The sequence below is a fragment of the Austrofundulus limnaeus genome, unplaced genomic scaffold (genome assembly GCF_001266775.1).
Source record: "Austrofundulus limnaeus strain Quisiro unplaced genomic scaffold, Austrofundulus_limnaeus-1.0 Scaffold3, whole genome shotgun sequence".
Taxonomy (NCBI): Eukaryota; Metazoa; Chordata; class Actinopteri; order Cyprinodontiformes; family Rivulidae; genus Austrofundulus; species Austrofundulus limnaeus.
Window position 1 is genome coordinate 3,701,184 of NW_013952405.1, and position 23,015 is coordinate 3,724,198.

At 39.5% G+C, this 23,015-nt stretch overlaps 2 protein-coding genes across 5 annotated transcripts in view; both read right to left on the reverse strand.

Moving 5' to 3' along the window:
• arhgef3l (Rho guanine nucleotide exchange factor (GEF) 3, like) overlaps window positions 1-4,864 on the reverse strand; it is a 9,459-nt gene extending 4,595 nt beyond the window's left edge. The window contains exons 1-8 of one of the 4 annotated variants that reach the window (XM_014017751.1): window positions 4,244-4,864; window positions 3,936-3,975; window positions 3,801-3,848; window positions 3,285-3,341; window positions 3,087-3,194; window positions 2,839-2,997; window positions 2,392-2,454; window positions 2,206-2,302 (exon numbers count right to left, since the gene is read on the reverse strand). In XM_014017751.1, the coding sequence (XP_013873205.1) occupies window positions 2,206-2,302; window positions 2,392-2,454; window positions 2,839-2,997; window positions 3,087-3,194; window positions 3,285-3,341; window positions 3,801-3,848; window positions 3,936-3,975; window positions 4,244-4,281 (610 nt within the window). In that variant the 5' untranslated portion in view covers window positions 4,282-4,864. Of the gene's footprint in view, window positions 1-2,205; window positions 2,303-2,391; window positions 2,455-2,838; window positions 2,998-3,086; window positions 3,195-3,284; window positions 3,342-3,800; window positions 3,852-3,935 lie in introns of all 4 variants that reach the window. The other 3 variants (XM_014017735.1, XM_014017743.1, XM_014017726.1) reach the window with 3 other exon arrangements.
• Window positions 4,865-4,954: 90 nt separating this feature from the next.
• uba1 (ubiquitin-like modifier activating enzyme 1) lies at window positions 4,955-22,346 on the reverse strand (the record flags this gene model as incomplete). The annotated part of the gene is given in 26 exon segments (XM_014017713.1): window positions 4,955-6,015; window positions 6,098-6,198; window positions 6,269-6,370; window positions 6,702-6,893; window positions 7,066-7,158; window positions 7,740-7,825; window positions 7,936-8,125; window positions 8,232-8,306; window positions 9,077-9,272; window positions 9,403-9,467; window positions 10,918-11,114; window positions 11,275-11,440; window positions 12,817-12,969; window positions 13,353-13,433; window positions 13,541-13,645; window positions 13,829-14,005; window positions 14,233-14,379; window positions 14,578-14,675; window positions 14,764-14,896; window positions 14,991-15,081; window positions 15,178-15,284; window positions 15,405-15,539; window positions 16,682-16,850; window positions 16,950-17,008; window positions 17,085-17,201; window positions 22,196-22,346. Coding segments are annotated over 25 exon segments (3,171 nt in total). The 3' UTR covers window positions 4,955-5,879.
• Window positions 22,347-23,015: the final 669 nt, after the last annotated feature.

Genomic DNA, 23,015 nt, shown 5'->3' on the forward strand with positions numbered 1-23,015 from the left:
TTTGAGCTCTGTTGTCAGGTAGTCATGWTACCAGAGCCTGTCTGTATAATGTCTTGTGACGTCCACGGCCTACCCCAGTTACCACTACTGTGCATGTGTGTCAAGGACAGAAAGGCAGATGTGGTAGTGGAAGGTGTCAAAGCAGTTTGGCGAGAACAACAAAAAAAGAAAACGATTAATGGATTATTAAATTAGTCATAGATTATTTTAATAATCGATTAGTCATCTATTAATCGATTAATCGTGGCAGCCCTACCTGTCACACATAATTTCATCCATCCATCCATCCATCCATCCATCCATCCATCCATCCATCCATCCATCCATCCATCCATCCATCCATCCATCTTCTGTACACGCTTATTCCTTTCAGGGTCGCGTGGGCCACTGGTGCCCATATCCAGCAGTCATGGTGGACAAATCGCAAGTCCGTCACAGGGATACACATAGAAACAAACAAGACAAACAACCATTCACTCTCTCATACCCAGGGACAATTTGGAGTTATCAATTATCCTAACAGTCATGTTTTTGATCTGTGGGAGGAAGCTGGAGTAACCGGAGAGAACCCACACATGCACGGAGAGAACATGCAAACTCTACCCAGAGAGGTCCCTGGACTGGGATTTGAACCGGTGACCTTCTTGCTGAGAGGCATCAGCTCTACCAAATGAGCCATCATGCCGCCCCAGTCTAAAACTAATGTTCTCAAATAAAGATGGAGGTTCTCAGGAGGTTATATTCATAGATATATTTTAATGAAATATTAATTAAATAATTATATAATAGATATAAAATTAGGCAGTACAGTGGCACAGTTGGTAGAGCAACTATGTTTACACGTTCTCCCCATGTAGGAGTGGGTTTTCTACAGGTACTCTAGTTTTCTCTCACAGACAAATCATTTTTATTACAACTAATATGAATAAAAACGCAAATATCTTAATAGTTTGGAATAACACTACAGTAGATGTATTTTGTAACTGTGCATGTTTTGTCTTTATTTCCAGTTTTGGATTTTTATAATTACAGGTTTTCTTCACAAAAGTAAACATCAACAAGCAAATAAAACTTTTCAATTCAATTCAAATTCAATTCAAATTCAAAAATACTTTATTGATCCCAGAGGGAAATTAGGTAACATGCATAGAAGAGGTGATGCCTTTAAATTTTAAAAAGCTTGTTCCTTGTAAATGTCTTTAAAATATGTATTTTGATATTTTTAAATAAAATGACCATTTTGAAGGGAACTGTCCCCATCACATTTTAAATTAAATTAATTTGAACCTCCACATTTACCATAAAATATTACTTCACACAGTGTTTCTCTTGCTTAACAAATAAATATACTCCACTTATTCACATGAAGTGTTTTCTTATGTAGGTAAAAGTCTGTTGAACAACTTGTTAAAATACACCAGAATGCAGGAAATGGCATTTACTTCTTTCAAATTTTTCTGGGGGAGGACCCCCAGACCCCCCACCAGTGGGTCCCTCCAGCATTACAAATACCTCTGATGCCACTGAAATATGTAAGAATGTAAGGACAACTCATGGTACTCCATATGTAAAGATACAGAACAAATTTAGAAATAGACTGTTGCGGAAGTGCAGAGAGTTTGGATTCTTGTTTTTTGTCTCTGAGTGTCACAAAATCAGTTATGTTATCTGTAAAATTACAAATTAAACATCTGTAGGCAAAAACATAGCTTTATATTGCCATGTCATTTTTACAACCACATCATAAAATTTCTGTTATTTCTGGTATTGTGTTTTGGTGTGCGACCACTGTTTTTTCAGTGCCCCCACCCCCATGGCCCCCCTGAAAAAACTTTTGCAGGCACAGCGAGACAACACAAAATATACTAAGGCTTCCAACCCACCTAAAAAAAGGAGCTGCAGTACCACCTTAAAGAAGTTTTTTTTTATTAGTTAACGTGTAGTTATATTAAAAAAACCACAGCCTATACCATGACATATCCAATTATGTATTCATTGGTTAATTTTTCATTGGTTAAATGCATGTTACCCTCCTGTTCACTTGCAACTAAGTGGTTCAGATTTATRCTAAAAAACAAAACAAAAAAAAGGAACAACACAAATATGACTAGAACTGTTACTCAACAATATTGCATGCATGCATATGATTTGGAAATGAATTTGTGTTGAAATATGATAAGAAAATTAAGAGTTTCAATAATCTACCTTCATGCAGGGGAATGAGGGAGTTCAAAGTGCCAAAGATTTGTCCGAGCTCRCTCTCCGTCATTATGTCCAACTTCAACATGGGCTCATAGTACACCTGATGGCAAAGGGAAGGGAAATAAGTGTTTCAAAAYAAACTAAATGACTGCAAGAGACTCGATGCGTTCTATTCTGGTGATTAAGTACCTTCTTGACTAAATTGAGGTCTTCGATAAGTTGTTTCTCTCCCTGAGTGAGCTCATAGATCACCTGCACAGGAGTTCAACACGGTCAAGGCGGTTACTCAAACATTTTCAGGAAAACGAACAGTTCTCACACATGCACACGCACACACACACAGTTGCTCTGTAAGCTACAACACGCACAACAATTCTGCAGGGGCCAGCCTGCACAGCTGATTGTTCAATAAAGGAAGTTGAGCCTCTAGTGCCAGCTCACATCCTCTTTCACGATACTTGCGCAGAGCAGCTTCAGAGAAACACAGCCAGTCGTCCCACCCACATTTCAACCGCAGCCTCACACCTTCACCCACATAACCCCACCCATTTCTCAACAGRAAAAAAAAAAGAATATGTATAGCTTTAAAGATTTTAATAATATCTTAAAGTCTGTTTTCTGCACTGTCCATCACACCTCTTGTCGTTTGATTTCCTTGGCGGTGAGGTCGTGACTCTCCACCGTGTCGCTCCAGCACTGGCTGTTGCGCCTACGTGGGAAAGACGAGGCCTTGCCGCGGCTGCGCAGGGGAGCAGGGGGCAAAGGTCGAGCGTCTGTGCGAAAGCTTATAGATCGCTGTGAAAAGAGAGGGGGAGTGGTTAAAAGGGTGCAAAGACGAAGGACATTCTATTTGCCACTTTGTACCATGGAGGAAAACTGTGTACCGAAATAGACTGCCCGATGCGTTTCAGGGCAGGGGTCTTCACTGGGGTTATGACCCCCGTTAGGCTGTTAGACTTTGATACAGGCTTGACTCTTTTGTTACTGGGCTCCTAAAAACAACAACAATAACAACAAAAATGTCAACAGTGAAACTGAAAAATCAAGTTGCCCCACAAGAGATGCTGAACAAAACACCTGACCTCTGAATCCTTCATGTGTGCAGGCATGTTTTCACCCTCCTCTTCTTCCTCTTCATCCTGGACAGAAACAATTATAGGTCAACTTGAGATGAAGGAATTTTGGGGGAGAGGGGGGGAAAATGAGAGTGAGAGAGAAATGTTGAGATGGGGTGAGGGATGTTGCATGGTGCAGATCTCTCATTTCCTGTGTGAGTGTTTCAAAGAGGAAGAAGGTTGAAACTGTGCCTCAGCTAAATACAAGATGTCGGCCTGTTTTTTTCTTAACCTCTACTTACATCTGCAAGTTTTGTGTCAATAAAGATGGCATGAACTGTTATCAGTAAAAATGCAGCAAAATGTGGAAAGCAGATGAAAAAAAATAAGAAACATCCCAGCAGCTATAGAATACATGAAACCATAATGTTCACAATGTTCTGCAGTCAGCATCGTGGTCACAAAGGTAAGGTTGACTAACTTCCGCTACTTACTGAAAAAAGCAGCAGATATGATTGTGGTGCATTTCAGATTATTACTCACCTCTATGATTCTTATCACAGGTTCAGAAGTCGAGTCTTGTTTTCTCTTCTTCTAAGAGCAGGAATTTATTTAAAAGTTAATTTCTTGGATTGTTATTTAATTAAATGTCTCAAATAATTAATCCAAGTAGCTTACCCCAGCATGATCACAGATGACAGAGTGTGTCTCCCCCAACCTGTGAACAATTTTAAGTACAAAATATTCACAATTATACATTTTGAGAACAATCTGAGTTAGTGCGACACAAAAGATAGCTTTGTGCTCTATCAAATTGCAATTTTTTCCCGTGTTCAGATTAATTTGACATTAAAATAATTTCACACTTAAGTCAGATGCATTCAAACTTAAAAGTACCCATGCCTTCTTTCAATTGTCCCCATTCTCATCAATTAACCTGTTCAGTCAACAAAGCGTAATAAAAAAACAAACACAAGCCATCATACCAGGAACTCTTTGTTTCACCAGCCTCCTCCACTTCCATCTTTTGCACCCCCTTTTTCTCTTCAATGCATCTTCACAAAATCAGAAGTCAAGATTCCCAAACAGAGAATTAATCCAAATTTGAGACGGGCTTTTTAAATGTTCTCGGCGCAGGCAGTGAGCGCTTTGCATTGAGCCTTTTTAGAAGTTCAGAGCTCTTCTTCCTCCTCACTCTCTTCCTCATCTCACAGCAGACCACATCCTTTACGGTTGCACATAATCACGTATCCGCTCTTCTAAAGGAGGAGTGTTTTAAAACTCGATGCAGAGGCGCTCTAAACCCTGTCATTTGGATTTTCTAAGCTTTAAGATAAACAGTTGCGGGATGAAATAAATACTTAACAGTAGTGACATATGAGGAAGTGAAATTGACAGCGCCAGTTCAATCTTTGAAATGTCCCTTTTCACAATTTGCTATGAGCACATTTCAGTTATTAAGGCAAATATCTGTTTATTAATAAAAGTGCAATGTGATAAGGGATTTTCCACTGAACAAGGAGGTTAAGGTTTAGCTGATAGAGGCTGAACTTCCCGGATGTGCTCTGTAATGAAAGCTTCATCAGCCTAAAGCAGGTCAAATAGGAAAAACACATCTGTGGCACCATCAAGTCTTTTCATGTTCATTTACAAACACACTGCAAAGAAATAAAATGAAATAACCACACACAGTCTGMATCTTTTACATGTTTATTAGCTATCACACTAAGTGCTCCCATTTCAAGATACATCCTTGTTGCCTTGCTCTTACGTTGTTATGTCATTTGAAGTTAAAGTACAAAGACGATTTATGATCTAGCATGTGTGCCAAACTGGTTTGAGCCTCCCCACCAAAAATAAAATAAAATAGCATATAACAAAAAGACAAAATAAAAAGAGAATAAAGAACAAAAACGTCATGTGCAAGAACCCCCCTCGATGGCCACGGAACGCTGCAATGAGAGTGTAGGGGTGCCTTAAAATGGGATGGGTATCTGACAGTGATATATTTGGATTTGCAGTCAGGGGAAGGGTGTTGAAATGAGCTTTAACAGAGTCTTCTGAGCTAAACTGGTTTAATGAATGTGGTACATCTTTGAAAGAAGAAAAAAAAAAAAAACTCAAAAGTCGTGTGGAACTAGGTCAACAAGGGTTGAAGGAGTGAAGGGAGCACATTGAGTGGATGTCAGGTGCTGAGCTGGATTAAACAAACCCACTGTTTACTGATAAAGAGGATTTTAACTTTACACAGGGACTTCTTTTGGGTTTTGGAATACCAAAAGAAAACACTCAGGCTTGATTTAAGTACAGATACTCTACAAGTGAGAAACATCAGAATTTCCAGAATACATGCTCCTTTCCTCCGGCAACACCCTTGTTCCCACAACCAAGCATCAACCCTTGGACACATACAGGTATCCTTTAGTCAGCTTACTGGGGCTATGTACATCAGGCACAGGTTTACACAAAACCACAGGCCTAAAGAATAAAATAAAATAAAATAAAAACTAACAAAAACAAAAGAAGAAACTGATTGATCCAGTAGAGCCCAGTTAAAACCCACTTAAAAAACACCCCTTTCCCTTGCCTCCCACCCTGCCGTGGGTGGGCTCAGTGTGGAGCTCAGCGGATGGTGTATCTGACATAGGGCACTTCAACATCTTCGTCTGACAAGTCGTTACAGCAAAGCTCAAACACCAGGGCTTTCACATGTTTGCCCAGTTTCTTTTTGGACACCTTTGTCACAATCTCTGTCATCCTGCAGAACAAAGAGAAACACGACTGAGACGATGAAAAGAAAACAACTTGTGTAAAAAGGTGCAGCAGAGATATGTACTCACGGTAGGTCCAGTCTCTCCTTGAGTTTGGTACCAGGCATGAAAAATGAATAAAGCATGGACACTCCCTGAGAAAGCATGGTGATCTCCAACTTGTGCTCATTCTGAAAAACAGAAACCATGTTGGACAGCTGAATGGCAAACAGTGTATGTGCTAGTGAAAACATAACATACTTTGAAGTAGTCCAGGAACTGTCGGAGTGTCATTTCGTCTCCATTGGACTGCAGCCCTGTGACCTCAAAGCGATCCCAAAGTGTCCAATCAATTTCATAGTACTGCAAATTGATAATAAATAAATAAAGTTATCAATAACAGCAATAAGACAAATCAAATACAGCTCAGTTATATTTTCACTGCCTTGGTCTAAAATACAATAAGACCAGCTCTATCAAAACACACATGTTATATTTCTCCTCAGCGCACACTGATACATCAGTATGAGAAGGTGAGTTGAACTCACTTGCACCCAGGCAGATCAAGTGCATCTGCCTAATGCATCGGTATTAGCATGGCTGGGTCATCACTGGAGCTTGCCAACATGTTGAAATTTAATCAACACTGTATCATGTTATAAACAGACCTAAAATAGAGCACAAATGTATTCACCTTGTGTTTAGGAGCAGCTATGGGCTCAGAGAAAGCGAAGAAAGGCAGGGCCAAGTTCATGAAGCCATTTTTGTACGATTCCAGCTTCTTGTGTCCTTGGACAATCTTGATGAGCTCCAAGCACACCAGGCCAACCACTGCAGCTGTAGTAGTGGCAATAGCAGGAATGATCTTGCCTGCAATCAATTTGCTCTAGATTGTAAAGAGACAAATGCAAACATTTATACACCAGCGGGTGTATTCAGAGAACACACCTATCATAGAAACAAGTTTTATATTAAAATTAATAAGTAAATTAGAGTTAGAGGGATGAGGAGGTCATTTAAAAACAGAAAATGTAGGGACTAGAGCCAAAGTTGCCCACCTTGTGTCGGTCAGCAGGTGGAATGTCGTAGTTTTCTGCTCTCAGATTGGAGGCTGCCACGATGAAGTCCATGTGGAAGTTTGTATCATCATCCTGTTTAAACACAATAACCACACAATTCATTATTGGCTCAAGTTAAATAAAGATTGGTGTTGATGCTAGTTTGGCACCTGGAGTGTTTGAGCAGTACTTCATCAGCTGTATTTTAATTATTTTTACATATTTATTGTGTTAATCTGCACAAAGCACGTTTTTTTTCTATGAAAATGTTGAAAAGCAATGTAATTTTAAGTCTACTTTTTTATGTATTGATAATATATAAATATTTGCGTATCTTAACYGTTATATGACTTACAATCAACCACTTTTAAATGCTCAAAAAACAAAAACGCCCCATACAAAACAGTAAAGTCAAAACCACGTTTGATTTTTTCAACCACACACTGAGTACTAAGGAGTAAATGCTCAAAGTTAACTTCTTCATAACCTCATCTAGGGTCTGTGTTCTAATAGCATATATTTTACCCTCATTAATTTTCTTATAAACCTATGAGGGACAGAAGCGTTATGACACTAAGGTTTTAAAGCCTACAGCAGTATGCCTATCTTACAACTAAAGGACAACCAATTCTAACTCAAAGTTGCCCCAGGCCAAAACACAAAAATAAGAGTACCTTTTCAAAATCAATGGGGCTGAGTTTGTACTGGAAAGATTCTACTGATGGTAACTGGGACTTCAGTTCTTCCAGTTTGGAGTCATCTGTCAAACAAAAGGGGCATGATTACTTCCAAAGCCTTCAAATAATATTTGAGGTAACTTCTTAAGACAGTGACTTTAACTGCACATAGATGTAGATATGCATTTCTTACCAACAGAAGAATTGCTATTTTGTAGCTCTTGATCAGAGACATGGATTTTTACCCCTGAGCGAGGAATAAAAGTTGGCACCTTGACCTCCTGCAAAATCTTGATCACACCAGCACGATCAGTGCTGCCTGGCAGACCATATGTCTGAGCAAACAGGTTGGCACCTGCCACTACATAATCCATGTGAAGGTCCTGAAGACAAAAATCATCAATACATTTATGTTGGAAAATACCTGAAACCATATATCCACATATCACAGAAAGCATAGGTACTGAAAGACAGAGAAAACACACTTACGTTGCTAGTGCTGAACTCTAAAGGATGAGGACACCTCTTTGGGCCAGACCAGAAGGGGGCGCCTGAGCTGGTAAGCTGAAAGGAGACAAAAGCCTCAACTGCTGTKTGGTAACAACTAAGATGAATTCAGATGAATTTTTGCTGTTCTACAAATTTATAGATTTGAGAGTGAGAGAAAGAAGAACAAAAAAGCTAAATTGGTACGAGGAAAAAACTAAATTAATAAAAACAGTGCTCCACATTTATTTTCGGGCACTTGCTTTATAGGCCGAAGAGTTGGTCCGAAAATTCCAGAACTGTGATGAATGATGACGTTATAAAGAATACTTTCTCTGTAGTCCTACTGTACACTCCACAAGTAAGGATGATGGGGGAAATGCTCTAGTTTGAGGTATTCCATAAAGTACTGCATTGAAGCAACAGTAGAAACTTCAGTGAAAGCGTCAGTGTTTATGTAAAACCAATTTCCAAGTTAGACAAGTATAAAAAGTAACTTGTGACCCCAGAAACGTGTACAATAGGTTGCCTTCAGGCCCAGGCCACCCTTGAAAAAGAGATCTGTGATCTAAATGGGATTTGCCTGRTTAAATAAAAGGTAAAACAAATAAACCTATAAACATTTTCAACATGCATTAGTGGTTTGAGTTGTTCGTTTCTTTGAGTGATTATTTTCCCCTCATTCAACAATTTTTACATAAAAAAGCAAAGCAAGGCATACATTAGAGCAGAAATAAGCTGAATTTGACAATCTGCATTTTCACAATTTGACTGGCTTCCAATTAAGGCTCCTATCCATAAAATTATTTTTATGTGCTGTAGTATTATGAAGTAATCTCAGTATTTACCTGATTTGGGGGGAAGTTGTGCAATAGTTGACGGATGTTGTTGCTGTATTGGCACTGCCAGTGGTTGCGAGCCCAGGCTACACAGTCAGCCCAGCTGTGTGGACAGTCTGTCACCATCGTCTTGTACACAGCCTCCAGCACCTCTACAGGCTGGGCTCCAGGAAGCTTCAGAGTACGCTCCATGAATTTAGGATCTCTGCAAAATCAGGAGTCAAAGACCAAATGCTGTTTACATAATGAAAACATTTGTGAATCTCTGCTCATCCAAATATGGTTTATCATGAAGAGAAAAATAAAATAAATATATATTAGAGAAAGTAACTTACGTGAGGTACTGCATGGCGTTTTCTGGAGACTGTTTGAAGAGTCCCTCAAACTCATCTCGAGCCCACTGATCAGAGAAATACATTGTTTCATCAGCAATAAACTCAATTTAGTAAAGAAAACTTCCAACAGGTTTTTGGTATCAACTGAAAAATACACTCTGGTGAGTCCAAAAATAGTTTTTTTTAATGTATGGAAAAACAAATTGTCAGTCTGGTTCGCATTGCCGGCAGTAAGTCGGGCTCGTTTCCGGTGAGAGTTGGACTCCGCCAAGGCTGCCCTTTGTCACTGATTCTCTTCATTACTTTCATGGACAGAATTTCTAGGCGCGGCCGAGGTGTTGAGGGGATCCGTTTTGGTGGCCTTAGGATAGCATCTCTGCTTTTTGCGGATGATGTGGTCCTGTTGGCTTCATCGGCAGCTCTCGCTGGAGCGGTTCGCGGCCGAGTGCGAAGCGGCCGGGATGAGGCTCAGTGCCTCCAAATCCGAGGCCATGGTCTTGAGCCGGAAAAGGGCAGAGTGCCTTCTCCGGGTCAGGGGGGTCGCCCTGTCTCAAGTGGAGGAGTTTAAGTATCTGGGGATCTTGTTCACGAATGGGGGAAGAACGGAGCGGGAGATCGACAGGCGGATTGGCGCAGCGTCTGCTGTAAAGCGGGCGCTGTACTGGTCCGTCGTGGTGAAGAGAGAGCTGAGTCAGAAAGCGAAGCTCTCGATTTACCGGTCGATCTACGTTCCTACCCTCATCTATGGTCATGAGCTTTGGGTCATGACCGAAAGAACGAGGTCCCGGATACAAGCGGCCGAAATGGGTTTCCTCCGCAGGGTGGCTGGGCTCTCCCTTAGAGATAGGGTGAGAAGCTCGGTCATCCGGGAGGGACTCCGAGTAGAGCCGCTGCTCCTCCACGTCGAGAGGAGCCAGTTGAGGTGGCTCGGGCATCTGGTAAGGATGCCTCCTGGACGCCTCCCTGGTGAGGTATTCCGGGCACATCCCACCGGGAGGAGGCCCCGAGGAAGACCCAGGACACGCTGGAGGGACTATGTCTCTCGGCTGGCCTGGGAATGCCTTGGAGTTCCCCGGAGGAGCTGGAAGAAGTGGCTGGGGAGAGGGAGGTCTGGGCCTCCCTTCTGAAGCTGCTGCCCCCGCAACCCGACCCCGGATAGGCGGAAGAAAATGGATGGATGGATGGATGGATGGATGGAAAAACAAATTCTCAAACAAAATGCCAGTATCGAAAGAAAAAGTTACAAAAAAAACAAAAACAAACAAACAAACAAAAAAAACCCACAGGTAACATGGTATACAACATACTGAAGATTGTCACCTGCTCTGTACATATAGCAAACACTTCAATTGCAGAAGGCAGAAATTTCTCCTAGATTAAGGTTATTCAGGTTTAACGTCTAAATATTCTGTTACATGTCTAAATTCCCTGCTTTTAAACAAACATGTTTACTGTACTCAACTCAAAAACAGCTGTTCTTTCCAAGATGTATATTACTCTATGGCTTCTACTGACCTGCAGTGTGTGTTCAATCGCATTTGGGAAGTTCTTCAAAGTACAGATGGGGATAGACTTCTCAGGGGGGTCTTGGCTGGAGCTGTAAGACTCTGTGAGGAAGGGGATCACAACCTGGACATTGCCTTTGGTCCCCAAAGTGCCTGACTCCAGCAAGGGCTTGCGGTAGTATACACACCTCCGATCCATGTACATACCTAAAAGGTCAGGAACACAAAGCCATGGATTTTTTTTAATAGCCATGGATTTGTACAAATAAGTTAAGACAGAATAATGTATATGCAAAACATAACCACACTACACTGAAATCCACTCAGTGCATTCTCCCCTCATTTAATGCAAGCATCACTGTCTTACGTGCATCAACATTGTCCAGTGCATTGGCGACTCCATCCAGACTCTCAAAGAAGTCATCATCATAGACCCTCTCTGTGTCTGGGCCTACTCTGTTCTGATGACCTGTGATCGTGATTGAAGGGTTCATCTGCTTCACTGCAGCAGCAGCCGTGTCACTCTTCATTTTCTGTTGCCACACACAAATGTTGGTTTTAGGATAATTAGGTTTAAGCACAAAAACATAAAAACCATTTTAAAACATACATAGAACAGGGAATGGTTAATTTCACCAATTAGTGACAGAAAAATCTAAAATCAGTATTTAATTTGGGGGTCCATCAAAACATTTCCACAATGATAGTCATGATGGATACACATTTGCTTGTATTTCTCAGTACTGACAGTACCATTAATCCTGACCAAATACTCGACTCCATTTGCAGAGATCAGCCCCAGACTTGTAGGAAACCTCCACCATTTTTCACTCTTTCCTTCACACTTTTATTATTATACCCCTCACCACATATTGCGGTGCATGACTGCTCCTCGTCTGAATAAATGAAAACTATGTAACGCAGTTCTTTACACTTAAATTAAAAATATTTGACCAAAGGAAAACCAGAGCAGGACTAGAGAGAGACAGTGTTTCCCCTACCATTATACAGGYGAGGATCATGAGGAGTCTTTAACTAGGATGTAGTTAGGCAATTAAATATTCATGTATGTGTAAATTTATTACCATAATTGCAGGTGAGTCGCTTAAATTTATGCTTTTATAAAACAAGTGGGTCCCGACCCCAACTTTGGGAACCATTGCTATAAACCTTGCAGGATAGTTGCCTTAGAGGACCATGATTAGACACCCCTGATGGTTGGTCTTGATTTCACATTGAAAGTTTTAACCACAATTCTTCTGTGAAGATCACTTGTAGCAAGATTTCTCCAGAGTGGGCATATCTGAGCCCACAGGTTTCTGCCATTTCTGAACTGATGGCTTTACTGGACATCATCTGATTTCAAGATGAGGATGGGATGGTGTGTTTATTTTATTTATTTATTTATTTAAACACACCAATATCCTTTGATCAATCAATTCAGAAATGCAGCCCCAAAGTTACAACACAAGGTCTTTCTTTGTACTTAGTCAAAACAACTTGAACAATACACACTAAAACCCTGGTATGCTTTGAGGTTTTTGCCTAGGAACGACCTTCCTGATGTAGACCAACTACTTCTTGCTTTGTTGCTGTGCTCTGACTAATCATTTGACATGRAACCATTGTACACAACTTCACCTTAATAGAACTATCCTTAGATTATAGTCTAGTGATGAAATTTCAAGTAAAAGTAATCTTTAATTTGATGGTTAATTAGTATCTGAATGCCGTCGATCTATTTTTGGCAGTAAGTTGGCTTGTAAATGGGCAGAGCTTACACACAATGAAACTGAACACTTGTTTTGAATGTGTGTACAGATCCAAGTTGTTCATCTAGTTTGTTGATAGCAGGAATCTGTTCTTTCCTCCTGCATTTGATCTAATGTGCAAAGATGTGTATACTGACCGTGACATCAGAGGGTCTGAAGAGGAACTGTCTGTTGAGATTGGATTTTTCTATGGTGTCCATGTCAGTCACAATCACTTCACCATTCCCACCAGCCAATCCCATCATGGCAAAGTTTTTCAACAGCTCACAGCCAATGGCACCAGCTCCCACCTAAAAAATAGATAAATTGAGTTGTGAGCAGACACAAGCTACATTTTTTTAAATAGATTTTCTGTAGAAAATATCAGAAAAACAGTGGATGACATTCTAGTTTTGCTACTGCCAACACATTCCACATTTCCTCCCTCAGTGATTTAACAAACTGATAACATTAAAACTAGCGCAAAGGAGAAACTGTCTCAAGTTTGTTTAAATTTGAACTAGTGTGGGTAGCCTCTATAGCACATGGGGGAGAGGGTGTATCAAGATTGCAGAACAGTATTCGTCAGATTTCAAAACATAAGGTAAAACATTTCTTTTAAAGAAAAACAAAAAATGACCCGACACTGAAGCAGAACAACCCCCTTGAGTTTAAAACCCATTAACTGACTCACCAGGAAGTAACGCTGGTTAGCAAGAACATCCTGTAGCTTTGTGCCAAACACTGCAATCTGACCATCATACCGACAGCTCCTCTAGAAGAGGCACAAAGTGACATTTTTAAAAATAATAAGTTTCACAACCAGCTTGGTCACAATAATGCAGATCAATCTTCAGTAAAAATGTTCCTCTGAACACTTACAGGTTTGCACTCTGTCTCTGTGAGCAGGTCTCCATCTTCAGGCAGGCACTCCAGAGCATCAAAGTACAGCCACTGCATTACAGGCATAAATTTTCCAGTGGAGGCCTAAAAATAGAATCATTTGCAACAATGATATACATTGAAACATGATAAGCGAGTACATGTCTAAACATGAATTATTGCTGAAAACAGTAAAACTGCTCCAGGTTCTTCTACCGATCAAACTTCTAAACAAATATGAATTTTAAATTGATATTATTTTGAACTGTTGTGCTGCTTTTCACCAACCTTCATCACTTCTTGTGCAGCCACACCCCCAATGAAGGCATTTACAGGGGACAGATCACCAGCAGCAACATACGACATCTTTTTGATAACAGCTTCGTCCAGCTGCTCCACTTTGGCAGATCCTGTCTGAGCAGAGTTCACCTCCTTGGCCAAAGTCAAAAGCTCATCACCATCAGCCTGGAAAACACAGAGCTCAGCATTTTAACAACTGTACAAAAAAATTGCTGAGCTGCACTGCTATGCTTTGGGACATTTACAAGTAATTCTGCAGGGATTTCAGTTTCAGCTTATTTATTAGAGGCTCCTGAACAACAAAATGAGCCAGTTCAGTCAAATTAAGTTGGAACTCATCTAGAATCATAAAAAAGGGTCAAGATAACAGAAGATACTGTCATAACAAATACCTGGTTCCAAGGTACAGGAAGGCGGTTATGTTTCTTCTGGAAGGCGTGGATAGCCTGGAAGCCTATGTGCAACTGCCCTGGACGATCGAACTTGGCAAAATCTGTCATTATGAACTCTGGCTCAGCCATTGAAGAGCAGATAGATTTCTGCAAGACAAAGCATCCATAGTCATGAGGATGAACTCAAAGTTTAAATTTTCCTCTGGTGAAGCAGTGGTTACAGAACTCTTACAATGTTTAGTTGATTTTATAAAACCAACAGGCTACAGTAAACTATACATTTTTTATTTAACTTTGCTTTATTTCACATCAAAGTATGTTATGACTTAAATGTCAGCTACTTACAAAACTGATCTTCTTTGGCATCTTAACTTGGGAGACTATACCTCCTCTTACATAGTCTGAAAAGCCAGTTGTATCACAGATACTGAAGGTGTACGGACCTAGGAAGAGAAAGCAAAAAATTAAGCCAACCAATAAAAGTTCAGTGGCAAATAAAAAAAATAAATAAAAGAAACAAAAACACTTTACCTAGAACTTTAATTTCCACTGGCTGACAGCCATTGAGCTCTGTCATACCCTGAACTTCAGTGAAAGTGACATGGTCTCCGTTCTCAAACCCATGACGAGCCTCATCAAGACATGTAACAACACCTGGGTTGTCCTGAAAACAAAGTTGTTTCCTGTCAAAATCAATGTTTTTTTAGCCCATGACTTTTTTTTTTAATTCTCCAAACATGACTCTTCAACATGCTAACCTTTGTGATCATTGAAATCATAGCACTCAATGGCTGCTCTCCATTGGTGTCATATACAATCATGTCTTCTCCAAAGTCACAGAAAAGTTGACTACAAAAAGAACAAAATGTACAAAAAAGTAAGGTTTTGACATTAAATTGACAGGTGGACTTGAAATAAATACTCCTAGAAGAATGTAAATCTTACCCAAACAAACCACGTGTGTCAGCAACAATCAGCTTGATTCCTTTGTTGTGGCAAAACTCGCCCAAATGTTTCTGCTCTTCTATAGGTGAGTTTGTCAGTACAACCACCTTGGTAAAAAAAAGTTAATAAATAAAAATAAAATTTAGATTAAAAACTACTCCTTTTTCATTCGAAGATAAATGATAAAAGGGGCTGTATTTTTTGTATATTTTACTTTTTAAGTTTACCTGAAACTTGGTAAGGTAGTCTTCAGTAAGAGCTCCAGTATACGCAGTCACAGGAACATAGTTGTTGAGCTCAGCCAAACGAGGCTGACTCACTTCAGCTCTATTCTTGTCCAGGTCCTCCTCTCGAAGGTAAAACTGACCACAAAACAATACCCAAGGTGTCAGACAAGATATTACAGACAAGAATCAACCCAGTTAAAAAGCATTGTAGTAAGGATAAAACAGCTTTAGACAAATTGAGGGTAAAACCATTTATATTTATTTCATGCTAGCATAAGTTATTGGACTATATACACTAGGTTTTTCTCCAAATTTAACAGTTTGTGCATTTGGATACAAATTGAACTCTAACCACAAGGAGTAAAAATGAGAATGTATTACTTTAACTAGAAAACCTGGCTATACTGCAAAAATTTATGTTGGGGGAAGAAAAACAGCTGCTCTACTGCAGCTCCAAGGTTCTTTCACCAAAGCACAAAATTAAACAACAGCAGACAACTGTGTAGTAGCAGGCACAGCATAAGCACTTTATATATAAAGATATCATACAAATAAATTAAATTACTTAAAATTTTAAACTGAAAACAGCAAATCTTGGATTATTTTTCTTCAGAACAATTCCACTCAAATGCACTAAACCAGATCCAGTTTTAAAATGACTTCATAAAATGTTTAAAAAAGGATGTAAAYTGGGGTTTTCATTTTTTAGCCAACTATAGAAAAAGCTGAAAAATCACTGGTTGTTTAAAGGTCATGGTCAATTATTTTAAAAAGGCACGAACAGTTCAATTTATTTTGAATACAGAATCATGCTGGAGCAGTGCCCACAATTTGCCTGAATGAGAAACATTTGAAAGCACAAGGTCACTGTCAAAGACATGTCCAATAAGATTTAAATTAATACCTGCAGATTCTATTCACATGTTCTGCTGCCTGGTCTTAACAGAACTCTGATAAGGTTCCAAGCTGACGGACCAATACACCCTACCCAGCTGCAAATATGTCCTTTCAGAGGTTTCAGCTGTACTGATTATCATGAAAAGGCCATGTACTGATAAATCTGGGTCAGCCAATGGCTTTGTAGAGTGGGGGTTGATGTTACTTCCTATTTAAAAAGGCAACAATACATGTGACTTTTTAAAAGGTACAACCTCTTCATAAAAAACACAAACAAATTAAAGCTAAAATCTGAGTTAGCCAGAAATAACTGACTTAAAAAAAAGTATTGTACTAAAAAAGTACAGACACATTGTACTAAGAAAACATTGTCCAAATACCTGAGAAGAGAGGTCTCTCCATTCTGCAACTCCTTGGTCATGCACAGTGACGCTTCTAACTCCGCCCAGGATGACATTCTTGGCAATCTCAACTCCTAGACCTCTCATGCCAGAAATAAGGACATTGGCGTTCTGCATGCGCTTCATTGCGTCATGGCCCAATACATAACTGTAGGAAAGGGAAAGAAAAAAAAAAAACCCATAAGAGCTACAATACAACATCAGAAACCAGCAAACACAGATGTGTAAATCTGTTAAGACATCTTACAGTTGTCTGGAGTACAGGCCCTCATCAATCTCAGCATCATTGCCATTCTTAGCCATGCCCTGAGGAGAGACGGCGAGTGGTGCAATTAGTTTATGTGACAAGTTCTATCTAGTGTGGACAGTCGTTTGCACTTACGTTTGCAGGTGTGTGGGATAGATCAGTTCTGACAGAGTTAGAGGAGGAGCAGTGGGATCCCGTCTTCGTCTCTGTTCCTGACAAGCGACGCTTCTTGGACAGCGGCGAGCTGGACATCTGTGAAATAAAAWWAAAAAAAATTTAATTATCAAATCCAGTGCCAATCATTCAATACAGACCATTTGCTCTAATTAACTTCTGCAGTTTCTCACAGCTAGGAATAATTTGGCACAACTACAGTAGTGTAAAGCAGATATGCTTGTGTTTAAATATTTTTAGATTGCAATAAAATCAAACCAATAAACAAATCCTGTTTATAAATCAATACTGTGGTTCCATTATGTACGTCTAAGCTGAAGGGAGGAAATTTAGTCTAGAGAGCAGCTGGGCAGGCTGTAGGCCAAACGCCAATCTGCTAGAAAAACCAACCCAGGCTGACAGGAGGCATGAATGGCAGCATTATGTGTCCTTTTCATACCCTCTAACAACACCCGTTTATGTGCTCCTATTGTTTATCATATGGCTATTTACAGACTGCTATAACAAAAACAGCTGAATCATTAAAAGTTCACTGCGGTAAAAAAAAAAAAAAAATCTCTGGTGTGAACACTAGTCTCATTCTGTGCTGCAATATTTGTTAGAACTACATTGAGACAGACTTAACTGTGAATACGTTTTAAAATATAGAAATTATAGATTGTGATTACTAAAATAATTAGGGTAAACCAGCTAAATACCGAGTTAAAAGGCCGCAGTATCCCAAATCGCATGCACCCTGAGCCTGTAACACATCCAGCTACAATTTCCGCATCAAAATTGTAGCACAAACTTACCATCGTCTTTGAACATTTTTTTTAAACAAACAGATCGTGAAATTTCAGATCGACAAAACATTTGAGGTAAAACATTCCAATTAGAACCAGCTGGGGAAAATTTTATATGGAAAAAGAAAGCATCCGGCATGATACAGCAAAGCCACCCGGTTGTCACCGTAGTTTCAAAACCTCATACACCTAGCAGCTAGCAATCAATTTAAAGCTTTGATAAATTAGCATCGACTGTGGCACAAACAGCACCAAAAGAAAACAGATTAGTGGCTCGTGTCGTGACTAATCATTTAAGTGGTTTTGGCAGATGGACAGACGAACATTAATAAGTTAAAGGCAAGAAAACACCAGCCTGCCAGCCCATCCATTAGCAGCTCGGTCTGGGCCTAGCCCACAGTGCGGAACACAACTTTACAAGCTAGCAGCTGTGGCTATTTAACACAACCTTCGAAAATGAAAGCGATCTGACAGCCAACTAACGCAGCACCAACACGAACATGACCACATCTTTACAAGAACATTCCATTTTACTTAATCAATTACTTAAATAAATGATGCGAATAAAAGACAGCCCACTACACTCGTGCTTCATTGATTTCGGTGTTCTTACCAATAATCCTTCCCGGTGCCTTCCCTAAGCGAACCCGCTCCTCTCCCGCAGTGTGTGAACCTTATTAACACCGTTGACGACTAATTCGACGATTCGCACCAAGTAAAAGAAACACGATGCGAGATTGRGTCGGACTGCACTATATTGTCGAGTCACTATGTCGACGAACCGAAAAGCCTCTCCTATGCAGCTGCGTTGCTGGCTTTGAGACTGCAGACGGGAACAAAACCAAAATGGCAGATGGGGAGAAAGGGGCGGGGGAGCTGTGACGTCTGGGTTAAAATATTCAACAGGAAAGGTTTGCCGTGTGTGGCAGGTCGTTGTAACATATAATCACACACTTCCCTATTTTTAATCACATCCCTTGAAGTCCATAATGACATTCTTGGTCGTTACGACTGAAAAAATATGCAAACATTTCTTTTAAAAAATAGTTTAAAATCCACATCTTAACACATTTTTTAATTTATCTGGGTAAATATAAATCATTAAGAGACCTTGGCCTGAAGGCAGACTAAACATGCATGTTTTTGGACTGTGGGAGGAAACTAGATTACTTGGAAAAGAAAACACTAATTCATTGTGCTGCCATCATGCTGAGACTGTGTTTTGTGTTAATACAATCTCAACAAATTATTATGCAACCAGATTGTGAATATTTTTTAAATCTAAAATCATGTTTAATATTCAGGTTGTGAATCATTTGTGACTAGGGTTGGGAATCTTTTACTCTCTCACGATTTGATTCTGATTTTTGGGGCCACGATTCGATTCAAAATCAATTTTCATTCAAAGCTGATAATGTGAGCCCATTTGTCGTATTCCTAAAGTGCTTCATSTTCATTTTGCAAACCTCACACACCTTGCTTATGTCAAACTCAGACTCATTCAGTAAAAAAAACAAAAACAAAATGAGCCCAAATCTCAACATTAATGAAGACAGGGCCGGTTGAATCTCTCTTTCCTCCAGTTTTGTAGTTTCCTCTTTGATGTCAGCACATCCCATGTAGTTACAAAATGGAGGCCGACAGCCATTGGATTTGCTTTATTTTTGATTTATAAAAATCAATTTTGGGACATTTTAAATCGATTCTGAATCTTAGTAAATGAGAATCCCAATTCTGATGTGAAACGATTTTTTTGGTGCACCCCTATTTGTGAGCCATCTCATCAAACTGAGGATCAAGTCAAATCTGGTCAAAACAAACTAAGCACATTAATGGATTTGTGCTTTTTAAGCACTTAATTTTACCTGTGAGGGTGATCAGAAATTCTGGGTGAGACACAGCTTGATTTGCCTTGCTTATCAGGAAAACCTGGAAAATCACCCCGAATCCTATTTTAGCCCATTCTTATTAAGATTTATTGATGTCATTTGAAAGAGGAAACCTCAGGCCACATTTGGATATCAGGACTTCCCTGGAATTAAAAAAAGGCCCTCTAGTAGCAAACATATAATGTACCTTTTCTGCTCAAAGCTATTTGTGGTCAGAAAAGGGTTACAAAAAATATTTTGATGACTTTTTATTCAAGGGAACCACAGATAAGGTATTTTTTTATTTATAATTTGTCAAATGACATTTCTCATTGTTTATTTTCAACCAATGCATTATAGCAGCCTGTAGATATCACTGCAAATTAATCTTGCTCGAGGACACATTTACTCCCCCACCAATTTTATATATACTTAAAGCTCAAGTAGGAAATTCTCCACAGTCACTATTAAATATTCCATTGGAGAAATCTTGTATATACACGCATRTTCACAACTGCTCACAAACAGGTGYTCTGATCCGGGGGGTTCTGACTGGTCACTGAGTGTGTATATATGTCTATGTGTATATACTGACAATATTTATGAATGTAGGCATGTATGTATGTATATCTTTATATGTGTATGGGTATGTGTGTATATTTATATATGCCCTCCATGTATTTATCCATTTATTTTTCAGGTGAGCAGACAGATGTTGGGTGTGTGGTCCTGTGTTTTGTTGGTGTATATTTAATATACTTCTAATCGCTATTTCAATCTTTCTATCTTTCTAATTACTTCTCTCTCTGTTTTTCTCTCTGTCTCTATTAAAAAAAAAAAGAAATTTTATAGAAAAAAAAAGCTCAAGTAGGAAATAATGTGTATGACATTATTCAAAGACAGATGACCAATACACATAATCGTGAAGTTTGATGGATTTTCTACTAGAAAGAACATTTCAGATAACTGAAATATTAACTACATACATAAAAAATACAGTCTAGACAGGTGAAATACTAATTTAGACAAAGATGTACAAAAAAATTATAAAACTTTTGACTTGCGTTACGAATTATGCAAATGAGGTCCAATTATTATATGACAAACTCCCTTGCCGTAAACTGTTAGTGCGCTGCTCAGCTATGCTTTCATCTGATTGGCCCTAAGCTCTTCCACCCGCCCCTGCTTCCAGAACACGCATTCATGCTATGTACAATGCTGTACAATGAACTGCTGAGCATCTAACGGTGTAGGATACAGCTTACACTTATATATTCACACACACACATACATTTATATTATAACTGTATAATAGCTAACATGTCAAACAGGTCCATAAAAACGAATTTAGGGTATTTTCAAGACAAAGTTAAAAGGCTTAACATTCTAGTGCCGAACTGGAAAAAAAACAGCTTTGTTTCACCAACACTGCAWTGATATGTCACCCTGTTGAAGAACTAGCAGGCTGCTTACCGATCTTACTAGACTCCAAATTGCACATAAAAGAAACAAATAAAAACGAATATTAAATAATCCCACTTCAACAATGTACTGCCCTTAATCTGAGTTGGGCAATTATTAGTACGTCTTTTTGTGATGCAGCGGTGAATGAAACAGGTACTCAAGGTACGCTGGTTGAGAGCTGGAGGGATGCTGAGCGTCTGTCTGGGCACTGAGGTTGAGGGTAGGGGTGAGCATTCCTTACAGATGAGWATTGGGGGAGGGGGTGCCCAGCAAAAATGACAAAGGCCCAGGAAAAGACTGGGCCGCATCATCGTGGGTACACGTGTCGAGGGGATCCCCAAAATTTCATGGTTTTAACACAAAATGATGGGATAAAAACTATTTCCCACTATCCTAATGGACTTGAAACAATGATATGAGAATAACAGGCTGCCTAGACTGACACGTTATACTGACCACACTGAGTGGTTAACATCGATAAGTCGCGCTATCGTAACGTTATCCGTTCAAAACACATTAAATATCGCGTTCTGAGAGGCCATCTAGCTCGAATGTGTCTCTCAAAACGGAATGTATCTAATGCTGGCAACAACTACAGCTTTCCGGCTGCTATTTTGTAACACAGTATAAAAGATAACTGTTTCGTGCACATAAACGTGTAAATGCTAATTGAACAGTTACGTGACAGTACCTTGATAGCGTCGATTAGCCGAACCGCTAGCTGAAAAGGTTCAATTAGCTAACTGCAGTTGACATTAACATCTACCAGTAACGTAGATCAAAAAGACTGCGTAGTTATTAGCTTGTGCGCAGTTAGCTCGCAGGCTACCCACCACTCAACGACTTTTCCCMCTTCTCGTGCCGCTAAGTTAGCTGTCCGGCTAACATTAGCAAACTAGCTGGGGCTAACATTGTCAAGACGAGAGCTTACACAACACAAGTGTGCAGAACTTACCACATCCGATATTACTCGGCCTGGTTTGTAATATTAAAAATCTGTTTAAACGACAAATCAAGCAAACAAAGTGACAAGTCCACAGAGCCGCTGACGGCGCACAGAAAAGTGTGTCAGGCTGTGCTGGCGGGCTCTGTGAGTTTTTTTTTTTTTTTTCCACTGGACGTCTCCCTGCCCGGCTGTTCCCAAACGGTTCCCCCACACTCTTTCAGTAAGCAAAGCAAAGCAACATGTGCACGTTACGGGCGGAACCAAGTCCCAGGTCCATAGGGTACACCGAAAGATATCTACGGCATTTTTCTTATTCGTATCATTTTAAAATAATTTTTAACAATCACGCACAGTATCTAAAACGAAAACTTTATTTAAYTGTACACAGTTTTGACGTTTCTTCCCATGTAAACAGTTTGCTGCTAAAATATACTTCAAACTCCCAGCCATTAACAAGAATGGACTAATCTAAAGGGACGCAAAGCTTCATGGGAGTTGTAGTGTATCTGTGAACAATTACCCCCGGTGACATTCTGAACATTACGGAAGCGTATTGCTTATCACGCAGGAAAAAAAAAATCAAGAAAAAAGAAATTTATAATCTCAACACCCAGTTTAATGGATTTACTTTTATTGAAGTTCTTGCAAACAAAACACATTTTACACAGATGATGAATAAGATTGCTTAGTGTGGGATAAAAGCACAAAACGTGGAATAGTACATACATCAAAAAGCATAATGAAATGGAATAAAACTTTGTACATAATAAAAAGGAGCAAATAGAGATAACTCTTTAAATTAACATTACCTACGTATATACAATGGAAA